The sequence below is a fragment of the Indicator indicator genome, chromosome 28, assembly GCF_027791375.1.
Source record: "Indicator indicator isolate 239-I01 chromosome 28, UM_Iind_1.1, whole genome shotgun sequence".
Lineage (NCBI taxonomy): Eukaryota > Metazoa > Chordata > Aves > Piciformes > Indicatoridae > Indicator > Indicator indicator.
The window spans coordinates 11,633,931-11,653,023 of NC_072037.1; the positions used below are offsets into that span (position 1 = coordinate 11,633,931).

The 19,093-nt window shown below is 53.0% G+C and overlaps 1 protein-coding gene across 1 annotated transcript; it reads right to left on the reverse strand.

Annotated features, from left to right (window-relative positions):
- Positions 1–970: 970 nt before the first annotated feature.
- LOC128976381 (bile salt-activated lipase-like) lies at positions 971–6,470 on the reverse strand. Its single transcript, XM_054393625.1, has 11 exons — positions 6,405–6,470; positions 5,519–5,669; positions 4,690–4,812; positions 4,154–4,351; positions 3,929–4,059; positions 3,407–3,514; positions 3,039–3,156; positions 2,751–2,937; positions 2,020–2,223; positions 1,638–1,835; positions 971–1,177 (listed from the first exon to the last, which is right to left on the reverse strand). Exons 1-11 carry the CDS (start codon positions 6,468–6,470, stop codon positions 985–987), a joined length of 1,677 nt encoding a protein of 558 aa, XP_054249600.1. The 3' UTR covers positions 971–984.
- Between the last annotated feature and the right edge of the window lie 12,623 nt (positions 6,471–19,093).

Here is a 19,093-nt window from a genome sequence, read left to right on the forward strand (position 1 = left end):
GCTGCCTTCCAATGCCTGAAGGAATCCTAGAGGAAGGCTGCAGAGGGACTTTTCATGAGGATGTCTAGAGATAGGACAAAGGAGAATGGTTTAAAACTGAGGGAAAGTAGGGTTAGACTGGAGCTGAGGAAGAACTTCTTCAGCACAAGGGTAGTGAGATTCTGAAATAGGCTGTCAAGGAAGGTTGTGGATGCCTCTTCCCTGGGGGTGTTCAAGGCCAGGCTGGAAGAGGCCTTGGGCAGCTGAGTCTAGTTGAGAGGTGTCCCTGCCCATGGCAGGGAGGTTGCAGCAGGTGATCTCTGAGGTCCCTTCCAACCTGAGTCATTCTATGACTATGAGTCTGTGACTACAGCGCCAAAGCAGGGCCGGCCCCTGCGTGGGTCACTGGATTCCCATGTAGGTGCAGAGCTGGAGGCTGGTAGATTATCGTGGTCCTGGGTTTCAATTAAAAGAGGGAGATTTAGACTGGAGAGAGGGAAGACGTTTTTCTCACACTGAGAATGCTGAGACCCTAGCCCAGGTGGTGCTAAGAGGTGGGAGATGCCCCAGCTCAGATTGTTTGGAGCTGTGAGCCACCTGCTCTAGTTGCAGACGTCCCTGCTGACTGCAGGGAGCTTGGATCAGATGAGCTTTAAAGGTCCCTTCCAACCAAACTCTTCTATGCTTCTACGACTGGCCTTCCCTTATGGCTTTCACGCAGGCAAGAAGGGGAAAGAAACCCCAAGCCAAAGGGCTGCCAGAGCAAGCTGAGCCATGGCTCTGTGTTAGCAGCTTCACCAGGACATTGCTGTGCTTCGGGCCAGGGGAACACCCTTTACCTAGAGACTGGATGTCACTTGCTGCCTGACCTTAATGTCAGGGAGAAAATGCCATCGTGGCAAAGACACAGAGAAGCCAGGACCACTTAAGTTGCAAGCAAACTTTTAATGAATTTGGCCTCTCTTTCAGAGGTGATTTTCTTAGCTTCACATCAGGTCCTTCACATCAGGGTGGAGTGATGCCATCAACCAGAGGCAGACGCTGGTAGACTGAGTCCCAGAATTCCACAAACTTGGCTCTCAGGTTCTGCTTCACGGAGTTCTTGCCAATCTTGTTGTTGATTTCCAGGTAGTAAGAGCCCTCTTCACTGTAGGGGGGCCAGTTGACAGGCACCTTGAACTCGCCTTTGTTGGGATTGCTGGGGAAAAGAAGGCAGAGAGGATCAGTTTTGTCACAGCAGCTTGTGGATGCAGCAGGGTTTGTGGTGTATGGCTGGGGGCCCATCTGCTCAAGTGAGGCTTTAAGTGAATGCAAAGACAGAGACCTGCAGTCTCCTCCCTTGGTCCACACAACATCATCTCTGGCTGCACACAGGGGCTTAACGCCTGCCTGAACACTAAGATTTGGAAACAAACCTCATCATTAAGTTTAAGCAGAGCACACAAGTTCTGAATGTGCTTCTGCTGTCCCTAGAGGTTCTCTGGACAAGAAGGATCCAGAGCAAACTCTACCAGTGAGAGGCGCAGAGCCAGGCTCACAGCACAAGGACAGACAGAGGATGCTCCCCTTTTGGGGACTGCTCTTGCAAAGTTCCCAGGCAGAAGCAGCAAGGCCAGAGTGCTGCAGGGAGCCCCAAATGTGGAGCTGCCATCACTCACCCTGTCCTAGCAAAGTTGCTCCAGTAGGCAATCATGGCCTTTGAGACAGTCCTGTCCTTGGGCCTGTATCCCAAGGGGGTGGTGAAGGGTTTCCCAAACACATACTGCAGGTCATCAGCATGGTCTGCCCCCACCCAGCTTGGGTAGACAGGCATGCGGGAGGGCTGGGTGAACAAGTAGCTGTAAGTCTTGGCGTTCCTGAGGAGAGGAAAGAGACTTGCTAAGCAGCTGTGAGTGGAGAGCGTGTGCTGAGCACCAAGAAGCCAGCCCCCTTCCAGTTCAGGCCTCTGAACCCCCTCCTCAGACCCTTGTGCTGCAAACGCAGCCTTGTGGGCTGCCCCGCAGGTGGGCTCTGGGCTCCTGTCGGGGCTGAGATGCTCACCGGGCATTCTTCGAGTGCAGATGCAGTGCCATCTGTGTGGGAACCAGGAAGATGTAGTCAGTAGTCAGGTCCACCACTGTCTTCTTCACAGTTGCCTTGCTTGGTTTGTCACCCCAGTCTTGAGTGTAGATGTCGTATGTCAGGTTGGCTCCTGCCTCACCTCTCTCATAAGTAAATCCTTTGATCAGTTCGAAGACCTGATCTCTGAAAGGACAAGTGGGATCAAGTAACGAGAGACTGACAGCTTCAGGTGGGGCAGGGCCCATGGAAACGGACCCCAGCTCCTGTTGACATTCACATCCAAGCCTGTGGTTAACAAGAGTTTGGTGGAGGCAAAGGCAGGGATTCCATTCCAGCTCGTGGCTGTGTGTGCTTCCCAGCTTTCCCAGCAGAACAGCCAGAGGCCAAATTTGCCACAAGCTCTTTTTGTCCACAAAAAGGAATCTTACAGAGTGGGTGCCCAGGATGTCTGGGATGTATCTGCTGTGGACAAAGAGCATCAGGGCTGCCAAGCCTATCACTGGGGCTGAGTTCAGAAGCACCTTAAAGGTATACAAGGAAACTTCCCCACTCGCTGGTCCTTCCTCCTGAGGGTGCTGCCCTTGGTATCCTTATGCCCTAGCAGCCCGGTTTGGAGTGACACTGTGTCAGGTCTAAGTCCTTGGAGTCTGGGGGCTACAGCAAAGCTAAGATTCCTCCTGTCTGGGGTTTTAAGAGCATCCGTTACTCACTTAGTGACTGTCACAAGCGGGCGGTTGATGGCAGGTATGTCCATGCCAGCAAAGAGGTGTCCATCCATGTTATTGACCCCAGCAAGGTAGTCAATGTCAGCAGCGTTGGCAAAGAGATTCTCTGGCAGGTCTGGGAGGAAGTCTCCATCAACAACGGGACTCATGGTAAGGCTGTGAACCACAGGAGCTGTAGCAGGAAACAAAACCATAGTCTGTAAGGAGCTGAGAAAAGGCAGATGTGCAGCCCTGGGCGGGTGGTGGACCACAAAGGTGGCCCCAGGGCCTTACTATCCATGTTCGCCACATCCAGGTGGTAGGCCCTGGTCAGAGCCACGGGGCTGGAGCGACGCAGGCATTGAGCCAGGACGGTGCTGTTGTCTGCGAGGCAGCCAACCTTCTCCCCAATCTGCAGCAGAAGAAAGAGAAACCTCCCAGACACTGTCCTCTCAAGCCAGGCCTCCTCACTGGCTTCACAGAGCCAGAGGTTGGCTTTAACTCAAAAGAGCACATTTGCAAAGCTCTGCCTTGGGCAGCATGGCTCCTACCCAATCCCTTGCTAGTGATGCTCTCCTTTCCAAAGCCCTTGCTAGCTCTGCCCTTCTCTAAGGCAGCCCTTGTTTTGTTCTCCCTTCCCTCAAGCAAGACCCAGAGGGTACCTGTTTAGCTGCGGCAAGAGGGTCGTTTTGGATGGCCCAGCTGCTGAGAGCAGCACCACTCTGGCTGATGGCTCTCCTGAACAGACCTTTGTTCTTTGGGCTCAGCATCTGTGGTGCCAAACACAAGTGAGAAGCTTTCAGGAGCTGCCACACCTGCCCAATCATCTCCTGCCTCGTGCAGCAGTCCCAGGGAAACCACCAGCTCTGGTGCTGTTAACAGGCTCAGCAGTTCAGGTTGAAAGGTGATGCAGTGAGAAGAGGAGCAAAGCAGGGGCAGATGGCAAGGAAATGCCACCTCAGCAGCTGCCCCAAAAGCAGGGGCACATCTGCAGCGGTGGCACTGATGAAACGGAAGGAGGAAGAATGGCTACAAAGCAAAGAGCTTGAGCATCGCTGTCCCTAGCAGGAGAAGATTACTCAGGTGATGAGCGTGGAGGAAAGTGGTGGAGTGCCAAGGGGACTGTCTCTCCCTGGCAGACACAAGAGAAGCAGCTTTGGTGGGATCCAACGAGGACAACACACCTGCAGGGAGACACTGGCACCACCAGCTGACTCCCCAAAGATTGTGATGTTATCTGGGTCACCTCCGAAGGCTTTGATGTTCCTCTTCACCCAGGCAATAGCCATGTGCTGGTCCTTCAGCCCGTAGTTCCCTGAGCAACAGAGAGCACCAAGCGCTGAGCAGGGGCCCAGCAAAGCCCAGAAGAGCTGTGAGAGGCTGCCCTGGAGAGGGAGCAGCTGTGGTACCTGGCATGTTTTCATCTCCAGTGCTCAGGAAGCCCAAGGGCCCCACGCGGTAGCTGATGGTCACCACGATGACGTTGCCCCTCACGGCGAGCTCCTCTCCATCATAGAGGTAGTTATTAAGGATGTTGGGTCCCTGGCTCCCTCCAGCAAGGAAGGCACCACCATAGATCCAGACCATCACTGGCATTTTGGTAGAGACTGAGAGGGAAAGAGGAAAAGCAGCCTGAGCTACAAGCTGCTGCCCACCCATGCCCTGCACCCCCTGGCTGAGCATTGCCCCACCTGGCCACGAGCAGACATGGTGCTGTGCAATAGCCTATGGCCAAGAAGGTCCCCACTGGGCAGAAGAAGCTGAACCTCCCAACAGGCTGTAGCTGAGGGACGTTGGTTGACATGGCTCCCACCTTTCCCTCTGAAAAGCCAGCACCCCTGCACTTGCCCACTATGGCAACACAGCTGCTGAGAGCTGCTCCAGAGCAATCTGTCTACCAAAGGCAACTGAGAATCCCCTGCCCAGCTGTCTGCCCAGCACATACTCTCCTTCCTCCCTTGAGGGATCCAGATGTTCAGGTAGAGACAGTCCTCACTCCCACGGACATCAGTCTGTCTCAGTGTCGACTGCAGGCAACGATCCTTGAACTTCTTTGCCTTCAGTGTTCCTGAGAGGAGAGAGAGAAGGCAGCAGGGCTTAGTTAGAGACATCAATTCCCTTGCTCTCCATCCATCCTCTCCTCCAGCACTCTAATGCAGGGCAGCAAAGCCTCCCCAGCCCGAGGCAGTGACAAAGTGGGACCCTTATCCATGTGAACTAGCTCTGGACACCTAAGGCATGGGCAGAGGAGGTGAAGGTGCCCTGCTTTGGGTTTCTTTTTTTAGGTGGCTACTTGAGTTGCTTGGAAAGAACATTCCAGTGCCTGAGGGGAGCCTTCCAGCTCCTGAAGGGGGCTACAGGAAAGCAGGAGAGGGAGTTTTTAGAAGGGCCTGTGCTGATAGGACAAGGGGCAATGGATAGTATTCAATTTCCCTTCCAAGAGTTGGGGCTGTTCAGCCGGGAGAAGAGAAGGCTCCAAGGGGACCTTAGAGCAGCCTTCCTGAAGGGGGTCTACAAGAAAGCTGGGGAGGGACTGTTTAGGAGGGCAGAGGGGGTTGGAACTGGATGGTCTGGAAGGTCCCTTCCAACTCCAGCCATTCTGTGAATCTATGAGAGACTTAGACTCCGACTCCCCCAGGAGACTCAAGGCTTTTTGTTGGTGCTCTGTAGCAGGCAAAAGCAAGCAACAACATCTTTGGCTTGTCAAGAACAGACTAAATAGAGAGAAGGGAAAATAAAACCCCAGAGCAAAGGATTCAAGAGCTGGACCTTACCTTCCCAGCCAGGATGAGGCTGAGGGTCTTCCAGAGTCTTTGTAGGAGCAGCAAAGGGGATCCCTTTGAAGATGTCGACATAGCCCCCAAAGAGTCCCAACCTTTTGTTCTCACCTTCCACAAAGCCTCCCTCGGTGAGCACCACACCCAGCTGCACATGGTACCATGGAGAAGAGAAAATCCATTGCACAAGTCCTTCCCAGCACGTCCAACCAGCAACCCAACCCCACCGTGGCCACCAAACCCTGTCCCCAGGTGCCACGGCCACACCTTTCTGGAACACCTCCAGGCATGGGGACTCCACCACCTCCCTGGGCAGCCTGTGCCAATCCCTCAGCACTCTTGCAGCCAAGAAATTTTTCCTAATCTCCAACCTAAACCTCCCCTGGCACAACTCAAAGCCATTCCCTCTTGTTCTATCACCTGGTATCAGGCAGAAGAGACCAACCCCACCTCCCTGCAACCTCCTTTCAAGGCGCTGCAGAGAGCAATGAGGTCTCCCCTCAGCCTCCTCCTCTCCACACTAAACACCCCCAGCTCCCTCAGCTGCTCCTCCCCAGCCCTCTTCTCCAGACCCTTCCCCACCTTTCTTGCCCTTCTCTGGACAGGCTCCAGCCCCTCAGCATCCTTCTTGGAGTGAGGGGCCTGAGTCTGACCCCACTAGTCATGCTGTGACCTCACCAGTGCCCAGTATAGGGGCAGGGTCACTTCCCTGCTCCTCCTGGCCACACTCTTGCTGACTCAGCCCAGGATGCCCTTGGCTTTCCTGGCCACCTGAGCACGCTGCTGGCTCATTTTCAGCCAGCTGTCAGCCAGCACTCCCAGGCCTTTCCTGCTGGGCAATCCAAACATCCTGCAAAGCTCCAAGAAGATCTCTTGTACTCACGGATGCTGCCCTTGCTGCCCCGAGGTAGCAGCACAAGGCAAGGCACAGGATCCCCCAGCGAGCCATGGTGTGCACACCTGAGGGTACAGTCCCCAGGTGGAGCCCTGCAGCTTATATAGGCAGGAGGGTGCCTCTGTGTCAATGCCACGACCCAATCTTGGCTCTGAGCTGAAGCAGAGTAACCTCTACACAGCTGTCCTTCAGCAGCCCGAGGTCACCCCTCGGCTGAGGTAAGACTGTGAGAGCCCTGCAGGTGTTAACTCCTGTGAGCTGGAGGCCAACGCTAAGGAAATATCTCAGGCTAACAAAGCTCCAGAGAAGATGAAAAGTGCTGAAGGCTTGAGAAGCTTCCAGAAGCCTCACACAAGTGCAGGAGGCTGAGATCATACGGACCAGAGCTCATCAGAAACCTTGCCCTGGTGACCCCCGGGGGAATGCATCAGGCCCACAAAGCACCAGCAGACCTTCCACCTCTGACTGGCTGCTCACAACCCAGCCAGCAATGGCAGATGGATGAGTGGCCAACATCTGTGCACCCAAAGCTCTGTGCCACTGCCTGCTCCCTTCAGTCCTTCCTGACTGCTGGGGAAGCCAAAACACAATCAAGAGCATCATCTCCTGAAGACAGCAAGCACTGCACCCTGCAGAAGGAAATTATGCCCTGCCAGAAAGTGGTTTGCTGCTGCCTTTGTATCCAGTGAGGCCCAGTGCTGAAGTCATGGCTCAGTAAGTCATTGCCCTTGGAGCAGCAGAAGGGCAGCTTGAGCCTTGGGGATTCCAGCCCCAGAGTGTTCCCCCAGCACCTCCTCAGATACCTTTTCTGTTTACCACATGGCCACCCACCCAGCCAAGGTGCACTTCCCACAGCAGGCTGAGGGAGCTGGGGCTGTTCAGCCTGGAGAAGACAAGACTCCAGGGGCACCTTGCAGCTCTCTGCCAAGAGCTGAAGGGATCCTGCAGGAAGGCTGCAGAGGGACTTGGCATGAGGGTGTCTAGAGACAGGCCAAGGGGGAATGGTTTGAAGCTGAGGCAGAGCAGGGTTAGAGTGGAGCTGAGGCAGAAGTTCTCCAGTAGCAGGGTGGTGAGACTCTGGAACAGGCTGCCCAGGGAGCTTGTGGCTGCCCCTCCCTGAGGGTCTTCAGGGCCACTTTGGAAAAAGCCTTGAGCAGCCAAGTCTCTGCAAAAGCTGAGTAGGGGATCCTTGTGTCTCAAGGTCTGAGACATCTCATCCTGCACAAGATGTAGAGAAGAAGGAGCTGACACTCCCCTGCTCTGCCTCCCAGCAGCCTCAGGCAGGCACAAGGCACAGACTCACCACAGAGTAGGCCAAATATGGCAACAGAAGCTTCAGCTTGTGTGGCTGGACACTGATATTGGCTTGCACTGCATTCTGAGACAGGATGGGCTTCAAAGAGTTGAAATAATGTGGAAACAACCATGGAACTGAACACAGCAGCCTCGATGGCAGCTCCTGAGAGCTGGCAGACAGGCAGGCTTTGGATTTGCCCATCATTATCCTCAGAAATGCAGACAGTGCCCATCCAGCAGCCACACCACTCTGCAGGAGGGCTGCTGGGGAGCTCTGCAGAAGGCACATTGCAAAAGTCATGTTCGCAACAGGGGCACCTCCAAAGAACAGATCCTAGCCCCCAGACTTTGAGTACCTGCCACTCCTGCACCTTCCTGACCTGACATTGGCACACCTTGGCAAATGTTTGGCCCTACCAACATTTCAAGGGAGCTGCAGCTGCTCAGGACTCCCAATGTTCCTGCATTCCTGGCAGAATAAGCCAGCAGAGTCCTGCTCACCTGGCAGATTAGAGAAGAGGAAAACCAAATGTGTGTTTTGCTAAGGGCACAGAGCACAGCTGGTATCCAACTGCAGCGGAACCCAAAGGCCTGGATTTGGGTTCCTGGCTAGTGGCACAGGGCCATATCTCACTCATTACCAAGGTTAAGCAAGAAACACAATCACAAAACCTTCAGAGAAGGTTACAACCACAAACACCACATTTTGGATGAGGTCTGCATGACACAGCACAGCAGCCAGCCCAGCTCAGGCATAAGGCACATGTCCTTCCCAGCTCTTCCTCCACCTTTTTATCCAAGGCTTTGGTGCCAAAGTTCTTCCACGTTTGCTTGGGCTCACTTAATCATCAAACTTCACCAAGATTGTGTTGTGTGGGCCCTCCTGAGGCCAACCAATGCAGCTAAGATAAATGGATTTTATGTGAAGGTGCTGCTGAAGGACAGCAGTGAGAAAAATGAAAGATGCTTCTGTGGGAGAGCTTACAGATTGTTCTGGAAAAAACCACCAGGGGCCAAGAAGGAGCAGGTCTGGTCACAGGAACACTTGGCATCCACTCCTGCACACTCTCCCCTCAGCTCCAGCCCACTGGCAGCATGCACAAAGCTGAGCTCACTGCGTCCCAGCCTGTCTGTAGTGTCCTGGTGGGGGGCAGTCATCCTCTCCACATCTCCAGGTCCTCACACCTGGCCAGTCTGCCTGGCAGCAGAAACCTAAGTAAGTCTCCACCTGAGGACACCAGGGCAGCTGTTTAAAGAGGTAAAAACCTCCACCCCATCTCCACCCCGTCCTTGAGCTGCCCCTTTTCCCCGGGTTCCCCATGCTCAGCAGCTGGAATGTGTCGGATGGCTCCAGCAGAGCTGAACCCCACTCCCCCCACCTCCATGGGGTCCTTGGGTCAGGGTTGGGGGGAACACCTCTGCAGGGTTGGGGCACTCCCCTGTGTGTTGGTGTTCCAACTGCTGCCGTTCCTCCTGCTCATCCCAGCACGGTGGGCAAGAGGTTCGTTCGTTCTGTGAGCGCTCCGGGAGGGGACAGAAGCAGAAGCTCCAAGCAGCCAGGAGCCATGCCCTCTCCCTAAGGCGATGAGCAGGGCTTGCAAACGGTGCTTTACAGGATCCGTCTTTGCTAAGTTCAGCCTGCAGGGCGCAGCAGTGCCGCAGCTTCAGCTCCAAACCTCTAATTCCCTTGGCTCTGCCACTCAGTTCTGAGCCACCTGATTCTTGTTGGTCTCCAGAACAAACCCCCAAAGCTGTGGGAGCAGGTGGAAGCACTGCAGAGGGAACCCCTGGTTGTGTTTCCACCTGCTTCACACAGCATCAGTTCCCTGGGGGAAGCTTGAGAGGTGGCTTTCTGCCTTGTGCTGTGGTTGCTTCCTTCTTGTTTCACAGAGTTGCAGAATGTTGGTGGTTGGAAGGGACCCTGAAAGATCATCCAGTCCAATCCCCCTGCCAGGGCAGGTCACACAGGAACACATCCAGGTGAGTTTTGAATGCCTCCAGAGAAGGAGACTCCACAACCTCTCTAGGCAGCCTGCTCCAGGACTCTTTCACTGTTACAGTGAACAAGGGTTGCTCAGCCTGGAGAGGACAAGACTCCAGGGGCACCTGACAGCTGCCTGACAATATCTGAAGGGATCCTGCAGGAAGGCTGCAGAGGGAATTGGCATGAGGGTGTCTGCAGGCAGGCCAAGGGGGAATGGTTTGAAGCTGAGGCAGAGTAGGGTTAGACTGGAGCTGAGAAAAAAGTTCTCCAGTAGCAGGGTAGTGAGATTCTGGCACAGGCTGCCCAGGGAGGCTGTGGCTGCCTCCTGCCTGGGGATGTTCAAGGGCAGGTTGGATGAGGCCTTGAGCAGCTGAGCCTAACTGAGAGGTGTCCCTGCCCATGGCAGAGGAGTCTCTGAGATCCCTTCCAACCTGAGCCATTCTGGGATTCTGTGAAATCCATACCAGCCCTCTGCAGAGGGCTTCGTTTCCTTCCACCTTGTGTTCTCTTTTATCATCAGCAATGTCTCACACACTGTGAAGAATCCAGACTACAACTACTTTATTCATGCTGTTATTGCTTCCCTCCAAAAAAAAAAAAAAGAAAAAACCAAAACCCTCTTTGCCAGTCCTTGGGTCATGCCACTGCAGCAGCTTTTATCTCCCTCCTTTGAGCTGCAGGCTTTGCCTCCTCATCTTTCTAATCTGCCATTGTGATTTGTTCACTTGCCTGCTTGTTTTTCTGCTCCAAGAAGATTTGCTGAATCATTAGGGAGGAGGCAAGAGCTCAGGAGGCAGCTGGTGGCCAGTGATAAAACCAGGGCCACATCCAGCCCTCGGGGTTTGCAGCTGACAGCCCTTCAGCTGAAGGCCTGAGTCACATATTCCCTTCCAAGCTAAGATTGCTGCTGGGGGCTTTGGGATTGAGGAAGTGGGGCTGAGGGGGGTGGTGCCCCCAAAATATGAATTATTGATCCTGACAGCCACAAGGGTTGTGTTGTATCTCCTGCAAGAGGTATAATATACCTGCTCTAGTTGAAGATGCCCCTGATCACTGCAGAGGGGTTGGGCTAGATGTCCTTTAAAGGTCCCTTCTAAGCCAAACCATTCTGTGATTCTGTAGAATGATTCTGTGAGGGAACTTGCAGGCTAAGGGCTAAATCCTGCTGACTGTTGGTTGTTGTGCCCACTGCAGTGGGAACACACAGCTAAGAAAATTAGGAATTTGGGTTGAAATAGGTTGTGGTCTGTGGTGTCTGCTTCCAGACTTGCAGTAGCAATGTGTAGTGTGATTAAAGATGTGCCAGAGCTGTATGATAGTCATCAGCCTGTTTATTTGTCTCCCCAAGATGAGGAGAAACTTCTTTGCTGTGAGGGTGCTGGAGCCCTGGAGCAGGCTGCCCAGAGAGGTTGTGGAGTCTCCCTCTCTGGAGACTCAAGACCTATCTGGATGTGATCCTGGGTGATCCTCCTTTGGCAGGGGTGTTGGACTTGATCTCTAGAGATCCCTTCCAATCCCTACCATTCTGTGAGAGAATGCAGCACACTCCACTGGTACAACTTCTGCAGCTGTTTGCATCACAAGAGCTGAGTTTTGTTCACTGCCTAATGACTGCAATAGGAGCTGGGAGCTAAAATGCTTTAGTTCACTTCTTAGGTCTTTCACTTCTTCTCTGCATGACCTCATGTTCCTTTCTCTCTCCTTGCCCTGTGGTTTCTTTGCAGTAATGCATTGATAATGTGTTTCCAGCTTTGTGGAGCACTCTAAAAGCTTTAAGCAGAAGGTGCTGTTGAAATGCAAAGCACCATCAGTCCTTCTGAGCCCTCCAGCACTGCTGTGGTGGCACCTTGCAGCAGACATGGGGACATGACTCTGATCTTCCAGCTAACTGTTTCCTTAAGTTCCATTTAAGGTGGGAAATCTCCGCTGTCCCGTGCATATTGACTCTGAAAGCAAAGGTCCTCTAATCTAAAGCCCCAGGAAATGAGTTTTGTCCATGTTTTTTCGAAGTAACTTCCAGAAGTCAGAGATGAATTCTTGCCAACAGCACACGATGCTTGTCCTAAGAAGAGTTTGAGTTTGGGATGCCCTACTTGTGCTTCAAGGAGGTAAGATAGCAAGCTGGTCAACAAAGAAGACTGGAGGTCATGGTGACCTGAGTTTCATTTCTTCTGCTCAAGTTTGGGCAGAAGTTTGAAAGGGAAATATGCAGCTCCCAATGCAGAGCCCTCACTTGGATGCTTTCTGTGGGGGTTTTTTTTTCACCATGCCACTCCAGTGTAAGGTTACTGCCTGTGCATCAGTTCTGCCTTCTCCTCAGCTGAAGGTCTCAGGATGTGTCCATTGCTCTTATCCTCACTTTGCAAATGGGGAAACCTGAGATAGGATGGAGAGTGCCTGGCTCAGGTCAGCTGACAGTGGCAAAGTCAGGAATTGTTAATCCTCCTCCTTTGAGCTTTGAGTCTCATATTTGGTGTTCTCCAGCTGCAGTTTTTGGCCTCTCTTTTCTGGATGTTGTCACATCTGGATGTCCATTGAGCCTGACTGATTTACAGTCAGGCTACTGCAGGCTGGATCTAAATAAGGAGCTGGGGCAGGGCTGTCTGACTGACACACTGGTTCACCATGTCCACACTCTCAGGATGGGGCCCTTTCAAGAACAGGAATGCTCCATCATCTTTGGCTTCCCCTTCCTCTACTGAGACAAGAGATAACTTCTATTTCATAAAAAGAAGAAACCAGCAGGCTTGACCACTGCTAAAAATCCTACCAAAGCTCCTAATATAGAAAGCTCTGGGATGCAAGATAAAGTCCTATTGCTTTAAAATTACTCAAAAAGGAAGGCAGAATCAATGGGGCAGGGACTTCTAACTCTTCATGAAAAAGCCTTCAGCCTCAAGAGTTGTGGTGGTCGGTGCTGAATGTGGCTGCACTTAGAACTTGCTTAGGAGCCCTTGATGCACAGTGGAATAAAATGGGTTTAGAGGTTGCTCATGGCCTGGAGAGGAGCAGATTATTGGTTTGGAGCAGAAACAGCTGTGAGAAATTTGGTCTGAGAGTGGTGCAGAAACCACAGGGGTGTGACTCATCTCATGTAACTTCAGATGTCTACAGATACCAGGCTCCTTTTCTCTTCAGGGAGTGAAGTAGGTGCATTGAGGGCATCACTTCTGTCCTGTTTTAGCTATCTGCTTTAGGAGGACCTCAACTGTTTCCTAGATCTGTTGCTTTCCAGAAAAGGACCCTCTGAGGGACTAGCTCACCCTGGAGAGCCCCTGGCCTGTGTTGCTGCTGCAGAAGGATTCCTGTCTCGTTTCATGGAGGGCCTGGGACAATACTTGCAGCAGGCAGCCAATTGTGAGCCCATCCTCCCAGTGCACTGGGGCCAGCTCTTAGTAAATTCCCAGGTCACCAGTGCTCAACCAAAGCCCAGCAGGTGGCTGAGAGGCAGGATGACAGCTGTCCATGTGGTCTAGATGAGCAGTGACCTGCTGACAGTGTGGTGAAGCTGCTGATCCAACCCCAGTTCTGTCCTGCACAAAACCAAGCAGAGGCTGTGCCATGTGGGAACCTTCCCTTGCCCTCCCTATCCTGGCTGAGGGATACGGACAGGGAGCTTGCACAGGTCTGGGGGAGCTCCTCTGAAATAGGAGAATCTCTCTGCTGCAATCATATTGATTTGGTTATTGCTGCCCTGAGAGTGGGTGTGAAGGGACATTTGCTGGCATCTCTTGCAGCTCAGATGGGAATGGTCAGGTTTTTCCTCTGTTATTCACATGGGGGTTTTGCTATTGGATGGAGCAGGTTCAGAGGGCTGGAACACCTCTCCTACAAAGACAGGCTGAGAGAGCTGGGGTTGTCAGTCCTGGGAGGAGAAGGCTCTGGGGAGACCTCATTGTAGTACCTGAAGGGGGGCTACAAGAGATCTGGGGAGGGACTGTTTGTAAAGACCTGTGGAAATAGGACTGTGGGCAGTGGTTTGAGACTGGAGCAGGGGAGATTTGGATTGGGCATTAGGAAGAAGCTCTTTACTGGGAGGGTGGTGGAACACTGGGAGGTGGTGGAGGCCCCATCCCTGGTGACATTCAAGGTCAGCCCCAATGGGGCTCTGAGCAACCTGCTCTAGTTGCAGATGTCCCTGTGGACTTTAGGGGAGTCAGACCAGATGCCCTTTAAAGGTCCCTTCCAACCCAATGATTCTATGATAAAGCAATTTTCTGCACACCAAACTTAGTGACTGGTGCTGCTCTCAACTGTTGGATTCTCCTGACGCCAAGGAGGAGGAAGTGTGGGGAAGAAGTGCTGCTCTAGGCACTGAACAGGAGCAGCTTGCTCAGCAAGCATCTGAACTGCTGCAAACCCAACTCTGCCTTCTGGGCAGCCTTCCTACAAAGACCCCATGCACCTTCCCAGGCCCCAGTGTTCACATTTGCAACTCTCCTGCTGCACTTACCAGGGCTGTTTGCAGGGATGGGGGCTCCCTGCTGATGCTTGGGTGGCTGACAGCCCTTTCCTGCCAATCTGTCTGTTGTTCAGATGAAGTGGTTGGAAAGTGCTCACTCTCCAGTTCCCTCTTTGGCTCAGGCACTCTGATAAGGCCTGGGCTGTCCTATCTTGCCCTGGGAGCTGTTCCTCCTCCCTAACAGGCTCACTTCACCGGCTGACAGTTAGCAGTTGGCAGTGCTTGATAAACTTATCAGACCAAAGCTGAGCCCAGTGCATGCTCAGCTCCTCCCCAGCCTCAGATTTCCCCATTCCTGGGGACTCTCTTTGCTCTCTGCCCGCCTCGTGTCTGGTATGGTGAACACAGATCACCCTGGGGCCAGCAGGTCAAAATCAGCCCAAGGACCAGATTGAAAAGTGCTTGAATTGAAGTAACACCTTTTAAAATTCCTTAACCTGAGGAGAAACTTCTTCACTCTAAGGGTGCTGGAGCCCTGGAGCAGGCTGCCCAGAGAGGCTGGGGGGTCTCCTTCTCTGGAGACTTCCCAGATCTATCTTGATGCATTCCTGTGTGACCTGCCTTAGGTGAACCTGCTTTGGCAGAGGGGTTGAACTCAGTCTTCAGAGGTGCCTTCCAACCCTACCATTGTATGATTCTATGATCTCAAGTGGGATGTTCATAGAATCCATACCCAGCTCTGCCTCTCCTCCGAGAATATTATTCACTGATGGAATTCCTGCTCCTGTCTGCTTGATCCTCTCTTTCTGCTCACACCCTGTTTCTCCATGCACTTGGCAGGTTGGTGGCTTTAATGTAGGGGTCTTGCTGTGCAGGCTTGGAGGATTTCTCTCCAAGCCAGCTGCAGGAGGAGGTTGCTTTGCTGTATTCAGTTTCTCCCACTGGTTGGTATCGCAGCAGCACCGAGGCAGCCTGGCCACGCTCGAGGCTGCATTGTGCGAGGGGCTGCCTGTGGCAGATAAGGAGGGGCAGTCCCCTTCCTGACTATCTCACCACTGAAATAAACAAGTGAGATGAAGAGGAGAGGGGGGATTATTATCCTCCTCTTACAGATGGAGGTGAAGCTTTCTGGGAGCTCCATAGTGTGCTGAACAACTTCAGTGCTCCTGTGGTGCCCGAGGTCAGGCAGGAAGCGTGTGGCAGATCTCAAGTCTCAGCTCAGGGTTGCAGCCTCAAGATCATTGTGGCCATGGTGGCTGTTGGAGGGAGGTGGTAGGTCAGGAACTGTGCAGGGATCTGTGTTAGCTCTCATCCAGCACAGAGGCAAGTGATTTTAACTATCACTGCACCACTTTGGTGTGGCTGCTCTGGGTTGTCTTCTCTGCATGCCCAGGGCAAAAAGTGGGAAAGGAGCTCTGCTTTGGGAGCAGGATAGGTGACAAAAAATTGTATGTGGTGTACACATGCAGGTCTGGCTCCCTGTCTGTTCCTGGGGTAGGCCCTTCCCAGCAGGCAGGAATGTTTGCAGCTGTTTCTGGGAGGCTAAACCCCTCAGGTTTCTCCTTCTGTGGGGTGCTGAGGGGTGGTGTGCCCCCAGCTTGGCCCTGGAGAACAACCTGCTGTGAGGACAAGGGACTCTGCTCTTATCTTTGTCACACTGAAAGTGTTTTCTGGCAAAGCCCAGGGCGGGAAGCAACTGAACTCAGCAAATAAGTTTTTTCCAATACAACCTGGACCTAACTGGAGCCTAATTTTGGCTTCATCTCAGCTGCTTTCAGACCTTCCCGAAGCATTGCCAGCACAGCATGGAAACTGTCAGGCGTTTGCCTTCCCTTGGGTTCCACTCCCTGGAGGTTAACACAATGCAATCTGCTCTTGAGGCCAAGGACAATGTCATCCTGGGGTGCATCAAGAAGTGTGGCCAGCAGGTTCAAGGGAGGTTCTCCTGCCCCTCTGTCCTGCCCTGGTGAGGCCACATCTGGAACATTGTGTCCAGTTCTGAGTTCCCCTGTTCAAGAAGGACAGGACAAAGATGCTGGGGGGAACTGGAACTCTTATGATGAGAGACTGAGAATTGGGGCTTTTTAGTCTGGAAAAAAAAAGGCTGAGGGAGGATCTCATCAATGCTGATCAATACTTAAAGGATGGGGGTCAAGAGGATGGGACCAGGCTTTTTGCAGAGGTGCCCAGTGACAGGATAAAGGGTAAGGGGCACAAACCTGAACATCAGAAGTTCCATCTAAACATGAGAAGGAACTTCTGTAAGTCAAGAGTGAGAGAGCATTGGAACTGGAACATAGAGGTGGTGGAGCCTTCATCTCTGGAGATGCTCAAAACCTGCCGGGATGTGTTGCTGTGTGACCTTCTCTAGGTGACCCTGCCTTGGACTCAATCATCTCCAGAGGTCCCTTCTCAACCCCTATCACTCTGTGATTCTGTAACACAACCTGAAGATGAGGTCCAGCTAATGCTGTGCTGGCTGGGAACACATCTCTGCTTCCTGCAGCTGTCCCATGACTCTCTTCATTAGCAAGTGGAGGATGCATCCCATGTCCAATCTTATATCTACTCTCCATCATGGTATTTCTGGGCTGCTGCTCTGAACCCCTGAAGGCTGTCTGGAAGACACAGAGGCACCTCTTTCCTTCTGACAGCTGCCTGAGGTTACTGCTTTGCATGTCCCTCATTTGCTAAACAAAACAGCCCAAAGACCAGGATTCTCTTTCCCTGACAATGAAGGGAAGAAGGTGTGAAGAGGACTGGGCAAGTGCAGGATCCAGGGAGGGCTGGGAGAGAGGCAGAAACAATCAGCTCTTTCTTCAGCCACAAAGATTAGTTGAGATTTTGGGGTTGTCTTTTTTATCTGTTTCCTTGATTGACTGAGCAGAATCGTTTGGGGTTGTTTGATGCAAGGGAAGGTGGTGGGAAAGGAGCTGTTTTCAGAGGTCAGAACTGGGGAGGATTTGCATGGTTGGAGAGCAAGAGCCAGGTGTGTTTGGAGTTGGTCACAGCCAGGGCCTGATCCTGACTGGTGCTGAGCATCATTGTGTGGGTTCAGTAGCTCTGTGGATGAGGGAAGCCCTTTGCCCACTCTGTGTGACAGGTCTGCCCATGGCTGGTGCCACCCTGGGAGTGGAAAGCTCTCCCCAGCCTGGTGTGGTGATGTTTGGATGATGCTGGATCTGCTTCCTTCCCTGCTCCTTCATCTGCATTTCCAGAGCTTCAGGCAGCACAGATGGAAGCTCAGGGAACTGTGCAGTGTGCTGCTGTCTGCTCAGGAGCAGAGCCAAGCTGGCTCACTCCATCCTCTTCCTCAGGAGATGACTCTCCCTGATCGGGGATTGCAGTGGCCAAGGGGCTGTGGGGTCTGCCCTGGCTTTTCCTTTGAGCTGCTGACATCCATAGTCCTAAAGGAAGGTTGGGGCTCAGCAGTGCTGCTCTGAGGTCTGACAGTGGCACCTTCTTACTCAAGAGGAAGAAACTGCCTCCAGCCTTAGTGGAAAACTCTGTGAATTCCCTCTCCTCTTCTTCCCTTCTCAGCTCACCTCCCAGCTCTGGTAGTTGTCTCACTGGTGCCTCTGCCAGCTGCCCTCCATCCACAGCCTGTGTTTCTGGAGATATGCTCCCAGTCTGTGGGAGTGAGTCAGCCTGGACCCCCCACCCCAGGCTGCTTTGGTCTCAGAGATGTTCTCCTGAGCAGGGTCTTCAGCAGCTAAGGCCATCCCAGCTTCTTTCTCTGCTGGCTGCACACCCATCCTGAGCAGCCTTTGCATCTCCTGGGGATGTGCTCAGCAGGCTCCTCATGAGTACAAGGGGGAGGCTGGCACTGCTCCCAGGGAGCTGCTCCTCAGTGCTTTCTGGGCTCAGCAACCACACTAATGGTGAAAGCAGCTGCCTGGCCTGGAGTCCTGGGCAAATGAAAGCCAGAAGTGACCTGTGCTTTGTCAGGGTGAGGAGCACAGCTTTAGGACAGAAGAATCCAGCTGCCCATTGCAGGTTTTACCTCCTCTGCAGCATGGAAATCAAAGATAGGGATGGAAATCCAATGGATACAGCAGCCCTTGTTCAGCAGGCTCAGAAGAACCAGCTGCTGATTTGGGTTTATGAGTGGTTTTACAGGCAGCCTTGCCACAGTGCTGTGCCAGCAATTCCCTCCAGGATGGCTCCAAGTGGGGAGGTTCAGATGAGTCAGACACACCTGCTGTCCCCAGGACACAGACAGGGAAGTCTGTGCTGCTGTGCCCAGGTGTTTGGGGGCTGGAGGGTGTTTGTTCCTGAGCAGTTCAGACACTGAAATGCTCCTTGGATGTTTCTGTTGGCAGATTTAGAATGGTACAACTGTTTTGGTTGGAAGAGATCTCTGAGGTCATCGAGTCCAGCCATGACCTGACACCACCATTTGTGGAGGACAAGAGGGATAACAAGCAGGGCTTGCAGTTTTTTGGTAGCAGTTCTGAGAAGCTGAGAGGAGTTTGGCTTGAGTAAGGCTTGTGCCTGTGTGAGAGTGCTCACACGTGTGCCTGGGGTCACATCAGGACCTGGGGACCTGCTTCTGTCACAGGTCACACATCCCCCCCAGACTCCTTGCCCTGACCAGGTTCTGGCATCACTCAGGGAAGGAAAGCAGAGTTTTAACAGGGGCTGTGATAACATCAGCTGCTGGGCACACAATCCATGTCAGCTGCTGAGGTTGTAGCTGCACAGCCCTCTTGCTCTGCAGAGCTGACTTGCTGCCTGTCCAGCAGCAATCTGACTCCAAAGATCCTTGTCCCCTGATATCAGCCTTGGAGTATTGTTCATGGCTGTTCTGGTCCTACTCCCTGAATTTCCAAAGGTCAGGCATTGGAACAGGCTGCCCAGGGAGGTGGTGGAGTCCCCAGCCCTGGAGGTGTTCAAGAAAGGTGTGGCCATGGCACTTGGGGCCATGGTTTAGTGGCCATGGTGGTGTTGGGTTGAAGGTTGGGCTGGATGATCTTGGAGGTCTTTTCCAACCCA